We start from the raw sequence: 16,468 nt of genomic DNA, 5'->3' as shown, positions 1-16,468 counted from the left end.
CAGACCTTTTTTTTTTTTTTTTTTTTNNNNCAAAAAGCACAGCTGAGTCAAGATGCTGCATGTGAGTCTGGGCGATTGTTCAGTTTCCTTTTTAAAATCCTAAGGCTTCAAGACAGAAGGGCAAACTATTGATAAGAATGAAGGATCTGAATAGCACAACCAAGAAGTTTCTTGGAAAACTTGGAAAAAAAAGGAAGAAAGAAGTTCCTGAGACATAAGTGTATTTTGAGTCCATCCTTTCTGAGACCCGAGGGTCTTGAATCACTCGGTCACAAACCCCAGGCACTGAGATGAGACACACAAGTGATTCTGGAGTGATTATTGAGACCAGGATTATTGATTATTGAGACCAGGACTCCAGCCAGGGTGCAGAACGTTCCACGTGGTCATCTTGAGGATTATTTCGGGAAATGGAGCCCGTAGGACTTCCTGAGAAGGACTTGTCCAGACAAGGCCAGGTTACATGGAACACTACCAGAACGGTCTGCGGATGTCACACAGTGCAGCCTGGGGACTGCCTTGTCTAGTCAAGATCCCCTGTTGTGTCCAAGTATTTCTGCATCGTTCAAACTCTGCAGAGCAGCTCCCACCACCGTGCGCTGTTGGTTTACCAGCGGTATTTGTAGAATTGACTCACTAACAGTAGACTTTTCGAGTTGTACTAAAACGTTTGCACATAGAGGCAGCCGACCCCGACGAAGAGCACACCAGCTTTGATGAAAATGTGAACCTAAATCCTATTCCCCTCCCCCAAAGTTGCTGTGTGACCTCAGGGAAACTACACAAGCTCTCTGGATCTCAGTTCTCTCATCTGTAGGAAGGAGGAGATAGTCCCTACCCTGTAGGATGGGAGGTAGGAAAAGACTTGAGGATGACCCCTAATCCAGGGCCTGTGCAGAGAAGGTGCTCAGGAAACAAGAGCTGTGTTACAGCCCCAGAGATGCCCAACCTCTCTGGACTCAAGGGAGGAAGCAAAGGGCACCAGGACAAAGCTGAAAACAGCCAACCAGCCCACGCAAGGGTCATACTCATAACCTTGGCTTCACTGCATCTGACCAGTTGAAAGAAGCGTCTATAAGCACATCCTAATCAGAACGGTGCAAGTAACCATGTCAGCCAGACTCTGGGCAGGAGAGATGGCAGCACCCTCAACAGGGGTGAGTGCGGGGAGCTGCCCAAGGGGCACAAATGGGCAGGAAGAGAAACCAACAAGGCAGGGCAAAGCATCCTGGGACCGGCACTGTGACCATTCCTAGGCCTCAAGCCACCCCCAGGATTAGGAGATCTATAGTTATGGGGAGAGAGTCCGCAATGGCCTATGACCTTCAGCAGAGGAGAGCTGTCACTACCACCCCACTACCCAGCGGAGAGGGAACGAGGAGACTGACTACCCAGCCTCTCTCTCCTCCCGCCCTCTGGTCCGCTGCCAGGGCCTCCCATTGGCCAAACCCAACAGGAAGCCAGAGAACAAGGGGACCCGGTTAATGCGATCCGCTGAGATCGCCTGTAGGCCACAGGGTGGAAAGTGGATCTGGAGGCAAAAGTGGAAAACACCCAGCACAGTGATTACTCTACATGGAAGAAGAAAAGAGTTTAAATGAGTTTCAGTAAGAAGCTGACAGGCCATCAAAGCCTTTTGAAAATGACCACAGGTGGAAACTAGATTGACAGACCCACCCTGGTGGGCGAACAGGGGTCCCAAAAACCCACGTGCAGTATTCACCTGCAGGCAGCGTACAGTTGTGGGCTCACCCTTTTACAGTGGTTCCGACTGCTCTGATGGCCCCTTGTGAATTTAATAAGAGTCTGTTTGGGGCACCTGGGTGGCTCAGTCGGTTAAGCGTCTGACTTTGGCTCAGGTCATGATCTCATGGTTCGTGAGTTCGAGCCCCACGTTGGGCTCTGTGCTGACAGTTAGCTCAGAGCCTGGAGCCTGTTTCAGATTCTGTATCTCCCTCTCTCTCTGATCCTTCCCTGCTCACACACACACACTCTCTCTCTCAGAAATAAATAAAACATTTTTAAAAAATTTTTTTTAAAAAGAGTCTGTTTGCCAACAGTCTGAGTTAAACTTGAGACAGTAGGGGAGTGTGACTTAGACAAGTTCAGAAAATCTCTGTGGACCAAGGTGGAAGTAACAGAAAGATATGGAGGAGGTAATATGCCCTCAGCTCGTCGCCAGCCGGGGATGCCCCTGGGCTTGGCCTTGGAGTTGTGTCTATGTGGGCTCCTGAGGTCCAGGGCTTTCCCGACTCCCAAACCTTGGTCCTCTGGGCCATGTTAGCCAAGGCCCAGTGCTCTTCACTCCTGGCAAACAGGTTCCTATGTTGAGAAGCGGGGTAGCTGGTGCCAATAAGAGACATATGCAAAGAAAGGGTCAAAACCAGAAGAAGCCTAGAACTGACTTCAGCTCAGTCTGGGTCTCACTTGACCTCAATTAACTTGCTAACTTACTAATTAACAATTAACTTGTTCTCTTATGCATTTTTCTCTTTACGGGGTTTGGGGTTTTTCTGATTTTTGTTTTTCTGTTTTTGTTTTCTTTTTTGTTTTTGCTTTTCCTCAGTTATAAAAATCACAAACACACAAAAATTCCCTCTAATTAACATTTAGCTGCATGGCTTTTTATTCTCCTATTAAAATAGTCATGCCTAGGCCGGGCCCTGGAGATTCTGATTTAATTGATCTGGGATGGGCCCAGATATTAAAATTTTTTAATTTTTTTTTTATAGTTTCTTTATTTTTGAGACAGAGAGAGATAGAGCATGAGCGGGGAAGGGGCAGAGAGAGAGGGAGAGACGGAATCCGAAACAGGCTCCAGGTTCTGAGCTGCCAGCACAGAACCCGACATCGGGCTTGAACCCACGAACTGTGAGATCATTACCTGAGCCGAAGTTGGGTGCTTAACCGACTGAGCCACCCAGGCACCCCTTAAATTTTTTTTTAAGTGTGGCAAAATACACATACAAAAAGGTTTAACTTTTAAAACACATATTGAATTTTCTCACACCATGCACAAAAATAAACTCAAAATGGATAAAGGACCTGAACGTGAGACAGGAAACTATCAACACCCTAGAGGAAAAAGCAGGAAACAACCTCCTTGACCTCCACTGCAGCAACTTCTTACTTGACACATCCCCAAAAGCAAGGGAATCAAAAACAAAAATAGACGATTGGGACCTCATCAAGATTAAAAGCTTCTGCACAGCCAAGGAAACAACCCACAAAACTAATAGGCAACCAAAGGAATGGGAAAAGATAGTTGCAAATGACATATCAGATAAAGGGTTAATGTCCAGAATCTATAAGGAACTCACCAAACTACACGCCCGAAAAACAAACAACCCAGTGAAGAAATGGGCAGAAGATATGAACAGACACTTCTCCAAAGAGGACATCCAGATGGCCAACAGACACATGAAACGATGCTCAGCATCCCTCCTCATCAGGGAAATACAAATCAAAACCACACTGAGATACCACCTCACGCCAGTCAGAGTGGCTAAAATGAGCAAATCAGAGAACTCTAGATGCTGGCGAGGATGTGGAGAAACGGGCACCCTCCTACACTGTTGGTGGGAATGTAAACTGGTACAGCCCCTCTGGAAAACAGTGTGGAGGTTCCTCAGGAAACTAACAACAGAACTCCCCTATGACCCAGCAATAGCACTGCTAGGAATTTACCCAAGGGATACAGGAGTGCTGATGCATAGGGGCACATGTACCCCAATGTTCATAGCAGCACTCTCCACAATAGCTAAAACATGGAAAGAGCCTAAGTGTCCATCAACAGATGAATGGATCAAGAAGATGTGGTTTATCTATACCATGGAATACTACATGGCAATGAGAAACAATGAAATCTGGCCATGTGTAGCAACATGGATGGACCTTGAGGGTGTTATGCTGAGCGAAATAAGTCAGGCAGAGAAGGACAAATATCATATGTTTGCACGTATAGGAGGATTAGGAGGAACTTGACAGAGGAACAAGGGGGAGAAGAAGGGGGGAAATGGTGGGGGAAAGGGAGAGAGGCAAAGCATGAGAGACTCTTGAAAGCTGACAAAAACTGAGGACTGATGGATGTGGGGGGAGGGGGGAGATGGGCATGGAGGAGGACACTTGTGGGGATGAGCACTGGGTGTTATGTGGAAACTAATTTGACAATAAACTATTTGTAAAAAAAATAAAATAAAAAGTTAAAAAAAAATAAAACACATATTGAATGCCTACTATATATCAGATGCTGTGCTGGAGATGCCTAGGTGCCCAAGACAAACACAGTCACTTCCTTCTAACGGGAAGGGCATAACCCTAGTCGGGGAGCATCACAAGGGATGTGCAAGCAGCTGTGGGAACAGCCACGAAGAGGCCTAACCCGTTCTCAGGACCAGAGAAGGCTTCCCTGAGGAAGAGACGTTTAAGACCAGGAAGGAAAAAGAGGAGGGAGCCCTCTATCCACGTGCCCTTGAGGGCAAAATCTGAGACACCTGACTCAAGATCTGATCCCAGATCACAGTCATGCCCACTGGCTGTCCAGGCAGCACTGTCAATGGCTTTGAGGGTGTGGTGGGGCTTAGACCAGTGTTTTCCTGGTTTGGTTCAATGCACCTGAGTAGAGACAGAGTGAACGCTGCCCATGCGCCCTGACAGGGCATTGAAATGTGATTATCCCCTGTCCCTCAGATCCCGGATGGTCCCTGTAGGCCCCGCAGGGTCAAGGCTTGTTACTCGGCTTCCAGTGGCTGGATTAGGAGCTACTACCGGCTGTGTGCAGAGTGGCCCCATGAAGCAGAAGCAACTGCAGGGACCCCAGGACCTGGACTAAGCACTTTGAGGCCGCTGGCACCTGGTGGCACAATCATAGGCCTGTCGGGACTTGCGAGAGCTCAACCCTCCCACCCTCCTTACTCAAGGGTGCCTGGAGAGTAAGCCCAAAAGCATCCGTGCCCTCTGTGGGCGCTGCCCAGGAAGGATGAGTCCTGTGTGACGTTCCTCACCCGGGAAGTAGGCGGCAGACCTGGCTCTGGCTGGGGCACTCGGTGTCAGGTTACAAGGAAGAACCCCTGAACAGAGCCTGAACTAAATTCCTAACTCCAGGACGGGCCAGGAGAAAGCAGGCTGAAGTATAGTTTAGATCACAGATTGTACACTCAGATGCCGTGGGGGCCAGGCCCGTAACAAACGGTTGGAATCCTGCAGGCGCCATTATAATAAAGAGCGGTGGCAACAGAGGCAAAATGGAGGGTACTGTCTCCCAGCTGGAAAAGTTCGTGTCCGTCCATCCTTCCGTCCTTCTCTCCCTTCCTTCCTTCCTTCCTTCCTTCCTTCCTTCCTTTTCTTCCCTCCCTTCCTTCCTTCCTCCCTTCCTTCCTTCCAACCAGAGCACATCCCCAGGCTGCATTCAGCTGATTGGCCACTAATTGTTGATCCTTAGCTTAGAGCAGTGGTTCTCTGAGATGGGTTGTCCACGAACTGTAGTGTCAGCATCGCTTGGGAACTTGTTAGAAATACACATTCTTTGGCTCTATCCCCCAGACCCACTGAATCAGAATCTGGGGGAAGAGGAGAGGTGGTACCCAGCAACTACTTTTTTTTCTTTAAGTTTATTTATTTATTTTGAGAGAGAGAGAGCAGGGGAGGAGCCGAGAAAGAGGGAGAGAAAATCCCAAGCAGGCTCCATGCTGACAGCACGGAGCCTGATGCTAGCCTAGGGCTTGATCTCACAAATCATGAGATCGTGACCTGAGCTGAAATCAAGAGTCGTATGCTTAACCGACTGAGCCACCCAGGTGATCCCCAGCAGCTATGTTTTAGAAGGCCCTTTCAGATGCATATTCAAGTTGGGAGTGACTAGGGTCAAAAGACATGGCTAAATGGGCCACTGTCTGGTCCAAAATTATACATTTTTGTCATCCTTTCATCTGTACATATATTTATTGCATACACACCACGTACCGGGTACAGGGCTAGGTATGAGCACAGGACCAGACAAGGCACGTGTGGCCCTTGCCCTGAGTCCTTATCTTTCATTCCTGCCTCTTGCAGGATATTTTTGTTTTGCAAAATACCACGTCCACTTATAATAGCTCAGTTTGCCATAAACACCTTGGGGAAAACAGGCAGGATAGAGTTTACTTCTCCCCTTTTTATAAATGGAGTCACTTTGGCCAGGCACAGTTCAAACTCTGCCCAAAGTCTTAGCACTCGATGGCCCCAGGCTGCCCACTCTGGGGGCCCACGCCCACTGCGTGATGGAGATGTGCTGCTCTCTTCTTTGCCCAGCAGCACAGGAGGGTCTCAGCGGGCCTCTGGCTGTCATTGCTCTGCAGCACAGGCCTGGCTTTGCTCCATCTCAGCCACGGACAGATGTCCTTGGACACACGCAGCCACCTAATCACCCTCACACCTGGGAGCATCTCTTGAACACATCTGAAGACTTCATAGGACATTCAGCCAGGCTGTCTGCTTCTAGAATTTCCATAGGTAGCAAGTCTCTTGGCCCAAATGAATATTAACAAAATGAAGGGGGGCTGGGGGGGAGGCGGGAGAAAAGAAAGAAAAACATCTGGCAGGCAGCCTGAGTTCTTCAGGGCTCGTGTCCATGGCTTCATGAGCCTCCTCCTTTCAAGCCTCCTCCCCCGACCCCCCAACCTCCTGCCTACACTGCACATGGGTGTTAATGCCCCACCAGAATGGGTCGGGAGCAGCTACCAAAAATAACGCTCCAAAACCTAGTTCATTTTGCCCTTGCCCAACAAATGCCCTGGAACTCTCTCTGATAACAAGTCCCTCCCACTTGTGGCTCAGAGCAGGAGATGACTGAGTTCACCAGCAAATGCGTGCTCTGATTGGTCAGCCCAGCCCCTCTGTGGCGCATCTCACACTCTGCAAAGGGCGCACATCAAGGGGCCCCGGCCAGTGAGATTTATGGTGCCACGTGACAGGCACCCTCCCACAGGCCAGAGAAGAGACACAATCTGCTAGAAGTGACTTTTCAAATTATCTGCAGAAAACATTAGTGGATATTTTCCCCATCTGCATGCCTCCAGGCCTTATTGAGTCATAAAAAGTAAATGATTTCCCTGAATGCTTTGACAAACCTGATAGTTCCAAGCCATTTTCTAGCTGATTGATTTGCCATTATGCATCGGAGTGTCTGAGCACAAAGGCTTACTGGCGAAGAGGGTGCTGGAGAGAAAACGAGTGGCAGCTCGCGGGAGGCCACCGCCAGGGACACGGCTGGGTGTGCGGGGAGGAGCCCGAGGGTGGGTTAGGAAGACTTCCCAGAGGCGGTAGCTTGTGAGACAGACTGCAAGGAGGCAGGTGGGAGGAGGCAAGTAGAAAAAAGTGAAAACGAGCAACTTCCTCTCTGCCCGCTCTAGGCCAAGGTCAGGAGAGCATAGAAAACATGACCAAAGGCTAAAAATAGTAGGCTAACTGCTAAGGACAGCTGACTAGAGCCATTAAAGACAGGTCTGTGGGAGAGCGGAGGGGCCTTGAGCTGTGACCTTGGGGCCAATAGTCAAGATCCAGAGTTGGACCTGATCCAGAAGGAAGAATGCTCCGATCCTTGCTCAACCTGGGCACCTCTTCTGGCAGCTGTTTTGTTCCGGAAGAGGTGTGTCCTGCACTAGCTTCCTGAGCTGCCATCGATGCAATGGGAACAGGGAGATGGGCCTAGAAGGAATGGAAAAGCACTGAGTGGTCACCATGTCAGGTCTGAGCTTCAGGGAAATAGTCACACTTCTGACCTTCCCCCAGGGTGATGCAGAGGACCATGTCCTCTCCAGGGGGTTTTAGCGTCCCAGGGGCTTCTGAGCTTGGTCTGGCCCTTCCCATCCCATGGGGATTTGGTGGGAGGCCAGGTGGGGAAACAAAGCAGAGGGGGAGGGTTACTAACGCCCCTAATTTATTGAAGGTCCAGGAAGGGTCCACAGGCCTTGCGGCACAGACCACCAAAGGCACTGAGGACAGAGGAGCTGTCCTCAGCCAGACAGCCAGACCCTTCCTGCTGACCTTCCTGTGTTCCCAGCACCCGCGAGAAAAATAAAACACAACACACCCGCCGAGGAAAAGCAAAAACATTAACAAGTGCAAGATGAAGCGTACAACATAAAGACTTAGGAATCAGGGAGTCAAGGAATGATCGGAGCGAAAGAGGTTCATCAGGAAGGCTTCTGCCAGGAGGAGATGCTGTGAAGGAAGTCCTGTGAAAGGAGGAAGCGGGCATTCAAAACAGAAGCACAAAACAAGCCCACTGACGGAATGAGGAAGAGGCGAGCCAAGGCCCTGAGGTTCACAGTCCATCTGGGACTCTACTGGGCACATGCTCAGCTCACTCTCGGGGAGTTTAATGCTAATAGACCATCCAGGGCCAGGGGGCCTTAGGTGAGACCATCATTAAGTCCAATTACAGAGAGAGAAACATATAGAACTAAGGCCTGGGGACTTTTCTCTGGACAAACAAGGATTCTAGGAAAACAATACGTCCGTGGCATCCGTGTTCCAAATTCTCGCACAGAAGAGTTTGCCTTCCAGAGACGCACATCTTATTGTGTTTACTCCTCTGTGCAGGGGCCATTAGCCACGCATAGACACACAGCAGGGCAACCAAACTCGGTTCTCCCTGATACGCTCCCACCTTCCCATCTCGCAGCCCAGGCCAAAACAACTTTTCAACCCAAGACAAACACCTTCCCCATATACTCCAGCCACACTGGTGAGTAGGGAATGCTACCCAAGACGTGCTCTGCTCTCTCCGCCCCTACGCCTTTGCTGGCATTCAGTGGCTGTGTCTGGAAGGCCCTCACCAACCCACAGAGCCCACCCAACGCGCTCCCATCCACTCGGGACCGTCCAAGCGGCCTTCCCCAGGTCATAGTAAACTGGTCTCTCTTGCCCCATGCATCTCCGCTGTGGCACGTGACACCTGCAGCTGGTACCGGGACTGTCTCTGAACAAGGCTGTCCCACATCAGACGATGGGCTCCCGGCGGGACCTCATGTTCCCAACACCCGGCTCACGGCCTCGACGCATACCTGCTCAATAAACGTTCATGGCACGGGACTGAGCCTGGAGTGCGGGGCTTTTCCAGGGCATCCTCCACTAAGCAGTAAAGAGTTCCAGCCTCAGGGTGCCTGGGTGGCTCAGTCGGTTGAGCGTCCGACTTCAGCTCAGGTCATGATCTCACGGTTCGTGGGTTTGAGCCCCGTGTTGGGCTCCGTGCTGACGGCTGGCTCAGAGCCTGGAGCCTGTTTCGGATTCTGTGNTGGCTCAGTCGGTTGAGCGTCCGACTTCAGCTCAGGTCATGATCTCACGGTTCGTGGGTTTGAGCCCCGTGTTGGGCTCCGTGCTGACGGCTGGCTCAGAGCCTGGAGCCTGTTTCGGATTCTGTGTCTCCCCCTCTCTCTGATCCTCCCCTGTTCACACTGTCTCTCTCTCTCTCTCAGAAATAAATAAAACATTAAAAATTAAAAAAAAAAAAAAAAAAAGAGTTCCAGCTTCTACCCTGAATCCCCCTCGCTCTTGCTCTGTTCTCTGATCCCCAAAGGCGGGCCTTGCCTTGGGGGTTGGGCTCTCGTCCCACTTCTTGTTACCGGGGTCCTTACTACCCTCCACCCTGTGATTTAGACCATGAATGGTTTACAGACGCACTTAGGAGTCTCTTTTCCGTATTTAGGCACAAAATGAGCTGATGAATTCAGGCTTGTACCTGGTGCTGCTGCTTCACCTCTACGAACAGAGGTTTGCAGAACTCATGAGACGCAACTACAACCGAGTCATAAGAGAAAGGGTGAGTGTGGCTCTGACCCGGGCTGTCCGGCAGCAGTCCCTAAACCCTGCAGCGCCGTTTAATACATGTGCAATCTGTTGAGGTCTTCACGGTCACTTGGTAGGAATATGGCACTGTCATAATTAGGACTAAGATGTAGTGGCTCCTAAGCAAAAGCACAGTGGGCCTTCTGGCTGAAAAGTAAGGGATAATCACACAATTGCTTCCTGTTAAACAAAAATAGCAATTAAATGGTCATTCATGGTCATGTAAGCAAGTGAGTCTCTACAGATATTTGCCCCCCAAAACAGAGACTGGCAAGGTTGTTAGGCGTGCCCATGGCCAAAGCATGGAGGGTCTGTGAAAAACAGGGGCCTTCCCCTAAGGAGAACTGTTTATTTTGCTTTGGCTCCCAGAGTGTGTTATTCCGGTGTCTCTGCACGTGTTAGACCAGGAAATAAAGGTGTCAGCGGTGTCCCATTTGTCACTAGAGAGGGGACAATGTATTTACCGGGAATAATCATCTGGGGCTGCCCTTCCTTCAACAAGAGAACCAGGAACCCTCTAGGAGGCCACATAGTTTGGAGGGAGAAGCCTGGCTCTGCTACTAATTGGATCCTGGACTTAGCAAAGTCCAGCAAGATGTACATTTGGACACTGTCCAGTGAGAACGCAGAGCCCCAAGGGACTTCCCTCTTGGCTAAATGCCTGTCCACGGCCAGGCCAGGAAAGCGCACTCTGCAGCGGGACAGGGGCACCTCATTTACCTTAAAGTCATGCCAGGGATTGGTCTGATTTTAGTGTTTAACGCCCGTCGAGGCTTGAAACTTGACCTCTGCTCTTGCCAGGAGGTCCTGACTGCAAAGCAAGGCAGTGTGCACAATGGGCGAGCCACCAGTGGTCTCACAAGGCAGTTTTAGTGACATTCTGCCACCTCTTCCCTATGCACCTCTCTTTCTCTTGACTTTCTCTTCTCTGTCCCCCACTTCCTGTCTCTCTCCTCTTCCTCCTCAAGAGGGTAAGAAGTGCCTGCCTAGAGGCTGGAACCCAGTGATTCCAAGGGGTCCTGCCACCGCCACAGACCTTGCAACAACAGCAGGCTACTGAGCCATCCCTATTAGCGATGCTGGGTTCAAACCGTTAGTCCTAAGCGTTCTAGATTTGTCCCTCCTTTTTTTTTTTTTTTCTGGTGTAAATTCTCCCCTTAGACCTCAAGCTCTCAATTAAGAAAACAGGCTGGGTCTTGGCCAAGATATCTCCTCAGGAATCTCACCCTCTTTTTGACCCAGGCCTGTCCTTCCTTTAACTCTTCCGTAGATTTAATGGTGACATAAATTCCTCAGAGAACTACATTAAAAAAAAAAAAAAGACAGGAAGCAGGAAACGATCCTTTGTTAACATTTCTGTAACCTTATTTTCATGATTCCACATCTTTTTAAATGAACTTTTTATTGCACATTGAACTTCAAAGCACCCAGGGTTTGATATAGGCGACAGATGGCTAAAACGTCAGCAGGCTAATGTAAGCAATGCTAGCCTCCGGGACTGCAGGGCAAACAGGAGAGGACAATGTACAGTACAACCCATGGGTGAAAACCAAGGCCCTAAGGCATTGAGTCTATAGAACTTTCTGGTAAAACTATCCTAGAGAAGGAAGGAGTGACACCAGGAACAATCTGGGAACCAAGGCAGAAGGAAGCCGAATGGACAGGGCAATGCTCTTAGGCTTCCATTTCATTTGAGAAACCCTGAAATAGATCTCACACACTAAAACCACCAAGCAATAACCAGTACAAAGAGCCAGTTGAGAGGGACCCAAATGGAGGGAGGAAAACAAATGGTGTTTGTCAAATTCACACTCTCCTGGATTTGAGTCTCAGTATCTTCTTGTAGAAAATACTAAGAATCTGAGGGTAACACGTAGAAAAAAAAAAAGGCACTATGTTGGAGGAAAAAACCCTTCTCTCCTTTACCTATCAGAACTGGAAAGCCCATTCACATCTGGCTCCTTGGTTGTGTCTCATTAAGACACACGGGGATGAACGCTTGGCCATGGCCATGATCATTCACTCACTCTTTCATTCATGCCGTGGCCCGTATCAGGTGCTGGGATGGGAATCCGGGAAAGTGGCCGCCAGACAGGATGCCATGTTGTCCCATTCCGACCAAGTGGGAAGATGAGACTCACCTATTTATAAAGACTGGAAATAACTGGAAAGTAGCACTTGGTCAAGAGAACCAGTCGATCCAGTGATTTCCAAAGGCTGTGAATTAACAAGATCTTCCCTGGCTGGGACTTCTGGGGTTTCCAGTGATCCCATAAACAAACAATTTGTCTTCTTCATGAGGTTGTGTTACTTGAAGGCAAAGCCGGGGCTTCTACACCTCTCTGAAGATCTGGGCATACAGTGAATGGTCTTTGATGATCATGTCCCAGGCACTATGGACTCCAGGGATTAACAAAATGCTAAATGACTGACAAATGAGGTCATGGTCTGCTGGGGGTTGGGGCGGGGTTGGGGGGGGTGGTCACTGGCAGCTTGGGCTTGGAATTCTTATCTCTCTTTGTGCCCCACCACCCTCCAGTGCCTAGAAAATACCTGGCGCATAGTAGGTGCTCAGTAATCTTTGATGCTCAAATCAATGAACTAGTAAACCAAATCCTACTCTGCAGGAAGTGAGTTCTGAGTTATGTTTTAGAGAACGTGATAGCACAAACTTGTGGAGAGTAAACAGTATTCTAGGTAAAGGAACCCTCTCAAGTGCAAGGTATATAGATTTATTTTATTCAAAGAATTTCTGTATGCCTACTATGTGCCAGGTTCTAAACTAAATTCTGGGAATATAAACTCCTTGCCTATAAGGGTCTCTGAAGAGAGATAAGCATGTAACAAAGAGTATCAAAAACTGTGCTTTATGACGGAAGATGGAGCCACGTGCTTAGAAGAGCACAGAGCAGGGGCGCCTGGGTGGCTCAGTTGGTTGGGTGTCCGACTTCAGCTCACGGTTCGTGGGTTCGAGCCCCGCGTCGGGCTCTGTGCTGACAGCCAGCTCAGAGCCTGAAGCCTGCCTCAGATTCTGTGTCTCCCTCTCTCTCTGACCCTCCCCTGCTCACGCTGTCTCTCTCTCTCAGAAATCAATAAAAAACATTAAAAAAAAAAAAAAAAAAAGACGAGCACAGAGCAGTTGGGGTATGGGAGGAACCACCGATCTCACCCTTTCCTACCACTCCTTCTCCAGGACCGACTGTCCAGGCACGTTTTTCAGAGACACGAGCTAAGGTTTCAAGAGGCTTGCTTTTAATCCAGTTGGGTTGTACCCTTTGCCGTTGGCCTTCCCACTGCTTGGGAAGCCTGGTGCCAAAGCTGCTTCCATTCCTGCTCTCCCCACCCGATCAGCTGAGGGGGTGCTGTCTGAACCGAATCTTGGAGAGTTTAGCAGCAGGACAAGGGTCGGTGGTGAGGGCAAGGGCATTCATGCAGAAGGAAAGGCAGAGGCTCAGAGAAATGAGGAAGACTTGTGCGTTTGAGAGAGTCAAGGAGGTGAGTGTGGCTGGGGCTGGCAGGAAGTGAGTGTGGAGACAGAGGCAGGGGGCAGGGGGTGGAGGGTTTGTGTGCAGCTCTGGAAGGCTGTGGAAGGGTCTCTAGCCTGAGGCTGGCAGGCCAGGAGATTTGCATTTTTGAGTGAAAACTGGAGTAGCTGCGTGAAGAGTCGTGGGATGGATTAGGGGGCCCAGGTGGGGGCACTGGAGTCAGGGAGGGTACAGAGTGAAGTCCGGGCTGAAGGAAACCCTGACTGTTACTCTCTACAAGGGCCCAGCAGGAAATTGGCCGTTTCTCCAAATGCCCATGGTGGAGGGGTCTCCAGAGAACTCAAGACCCCACCAGCTGCCTGTTAAGCTGATGGGTACACAGGGCTGTCCTGTGTGGGGACACTAAATGGACTCGCCTTTCCTCACCTCTCTCCCTCTCCTTCCCCCTGTGAGGTACTCCATTATTCAGGGTCCTTACCCCCAAAGCCCCCTGGGCTTTCTCCTAGCCGTAGGTTTTGTCTGTATCATGCCCTCCATTTCCTCAGTGAAATGTACTCGTACCCTGAATTCCTCTCCCCGCTTGCCCATGACAGCTCCCCTCTGCCCCTAAGTGCTGACTTCCATAAACTACCTCAAACAATAGAGGCAATCTCGGTCCATGAGCTAAAAGGCAAAGGGTAGAAGGGACCCCAGGCCTTCCAGGGATCGTGACAGCGCCCGTGATCTCCTGGAGTGAGCACGCACCCCTGCTGTACTGACATTTCACCTGCAGGGAAACGTCCACCCGTGTAAAACTGGGAAGAGGGGCGGGGGGAGCAGCGGCCGGCCCAGGAGGCGGGCAGGGTCTCAAAGGAGCTCTGAAACCCCACTGGCTCATTCCCGTGGGAGGTCACAGGAACTTTCTCCAGGCCCTCCCATTCACACTGTTCCATACAAACCCCAAAACTCTTGGCTCAAAGGACCAAGTCTACCCAAAGTATTTGAGGCCCAGGCTTGGCCCTCATTTGGGAAAACTTCCGTATTCACCCAGATGGCATTTCCTTAAGGAATGAGGCCTGGCTCATACAGATGCGGTCACCTGGCTCTGGGTCTAGGTAGGGGTGAGGCCGTCTCAGCAGCCCGGAGGGCATGGGGCCAGTGGGTAGCGCAGCCCTGACGCAGAACTTACCAGGCACCCAGGACTGCTACTTGGGACAGAGTCCATCCTTCTGCCCTCCCCCTGGCCGGCAGGTGATGGGGGCCCAGGGGCCACAGCTACCTCCACACAGTGTCTGGCACACCCTCCAGCCTGTCACAAAGCCCCTCTTCTGCTGGGGGAAGGGCACCAGCCCTTCTACACAGGAGCCCGCATCCTTGCAGCCTGGCACAATGGGCTCCCACGGAGTACACAGGGTTTCTTATTGTGGCATAAAATGCCATAAAGTCAGAACAAAGAGGGAGCCCAGAGCCTTGATGGGCCTGCTGCTTCCTGCCGGGCAGAGAATACAACCGATTGTTTAAAAGCCAGGGGTGAGGCAAGTGGCCAATTAGCACGGCCTTCACCCCCACGCTTGTAGATGTGATTCGGGCCATCGAGAATGGGATTCTGCTACTCAGATCAATCGCTGAAAGGAAGCATGTCTGTGCACACGGCCACATTTAGAAGCCTTGAACCACCAGCCAAGGTGACCAGGGCCATCTCCCCTCTGTCCTTAGGAGAGGCTGAGCCCTCAGGGGCTGAGTATCAACACTGCCCTTGGCACCTCTGCCCCTTTAAGGTGATATAAGGGATTCCTGGAACATTCCTGAGACCGGGGAATTATACATCTGTTCACAATTGCTTTGGAGGGGAAAAAAAAATTCATTTTTCATTTGTCTTCTTTCTCCTAGTTGTCAAGAAATTACCCACAACCCAGACCGGAAGAAAATGAAAGTAGGTTTGGGGGTTCAGCCCTGCCATTCTGAGGGTGTTTTTGCTAACTTACTCTTTTTCCCCAGTGGCTGCGTTACACCTCGTATTATGGAAGGAAGTAATGACCACCACCCAGAGGCAAAAGTAACCCCACCAAGCTTGGGAAAGTCTAGCTGCAGCAGTCGGGAAAGCGAGCCGGAGTAGGCCGGGGGCACAGCAGATAAGAATTGTAACTCATCCTGAAAGTCAAGGACAAGGGCCAGCCACAGGGAAGATGGGCTAGTCAGGGGGGCCGGAGGACTGGCTACAGGCTTTTCCCCCTTTGCCTGTGCTGGGATTTTCCAGTGCTTGGGGAGCCTCTTGAGTTATCTTGGAAACCATGGAAGGGAGCTGTTGAGCCATCACCGGAAGGGACCACATTCATTCAGGGCTAGTGGCTGTCCTGAATCCTCCCACCACATGGTCCAGTCAGGTGTGTCAGGGGGATTCAGAGGCTGAACCGGGGAAAGCAGGTCTCCAGAGAAAGGTCCCTCAAAGGAGGCAGTACAGCTGCCTTCTTGGCAGCCAGACTCAGGAAGGATTTCTCCACCAGCAGGGAGAATAAACGTGTCCGAGGACTGAGGCGGCTGCGACAATCCCATCTCCAGAAGTTCTTCTGGGGAGAAATTTTACAACCGCCCGCCCTAAGGCAGGTTGAAGGTTTAGCACGGCGACTCCCACCCCGGCTTCGCCATCAGAATCACCAGGGCAATTTACCCAAAGGGCAGATTCCTGGGCCCTTCCCAGGGATTCGGATTCAGACCGTGCGGTGGACCCCGGGTGATCCCGACGCAGCCGAGCACCGCGATGCTTTGGGAAACCCGAACCAGCTCAAAGCCCCACAGGGTGGGGCCCGGATACGACCCCAGAGAACCCAATTTGTTATTCAGGGCACGCAGCGCTGAGGACCCGGGCTGACAGTTCTCAGGGACGCGGGGAGGGGACGCTTCCCTCTGTTCACAAAAGGAGCCCAGTGCGCCAGCTCGGGGCGCGCCACGGTGTCCCCCCGCGCCGGGTGAGGACCTCGCGCCCCCTCGCCAGGTCCCGGGGCCGCTGCTCCCCCTGCGGCAGCCGGGAAGGGAGCGGGGAGATCTAGAAAAGACCTTTGTGTCTTGGGGAAAGCGCCTCTGCGCCTCGCTCGCAGGTCCCAGCGGCGGCTTTTGGCGAGAGCCCCTGCTCCGAAAGGGCGCGGCCGGGGCCGCCCTCCGGGGCCGGCGCCCCCCTCCCG

The 16,468-nt window shown here is 51.1% G+C and overlaps 1 protein-coding gene across 2 annotated transcripts in view; it reads left to right on the top strand.

Annotated features, from left to right (window-relative positions):
* The window catches only part of MARCHF10 (membrane associated ring-CH-type finger 10), a 45,146-nt gene that overhangs the window by 26,544 nt on the left and 2,134 nt on the right, over positions 1-16,468 (top strand). For both annotated transcript variants that reach the window (XM_077780416.1, XM_077780415.1), the window contains exons 6-7: positions 9,686-9,799; positions 15,180-15,222. In XM_077780416.1, the coding sequence (XP_077636542.1) occupies positions 9,686-9,799; positions 15,180-15,222 (157 nt within the window). The remainder of the gene's footprint in view (positions 1-9,685; positions 9,800-15,179; positions 15,223-16,468) is intronic.

The sequence above is a fragment of the Crocuta crocuta genome, unplaced genomic scaffold (genome assembly GCF_008692635.1).
Source record: "Crocuta crocuta isolate KB4526 unplaced genomic scaffold, BGI_CrCroc_1.0 scaffold288, whole genome shotgun sequence".
In the NCBI taxonomy this organism is placed as follows: Eukaryota; Metazoa; Chordata; class Mammalia; order Carnivora; family Hyaenidae; genus Crocuta; species Crocuta crocuta.
The sequence above is the reverse complement of the archived record's forward strand: the minus strand, read 5'-3'. Positions and strand labels throughout refer to the sequence as shown.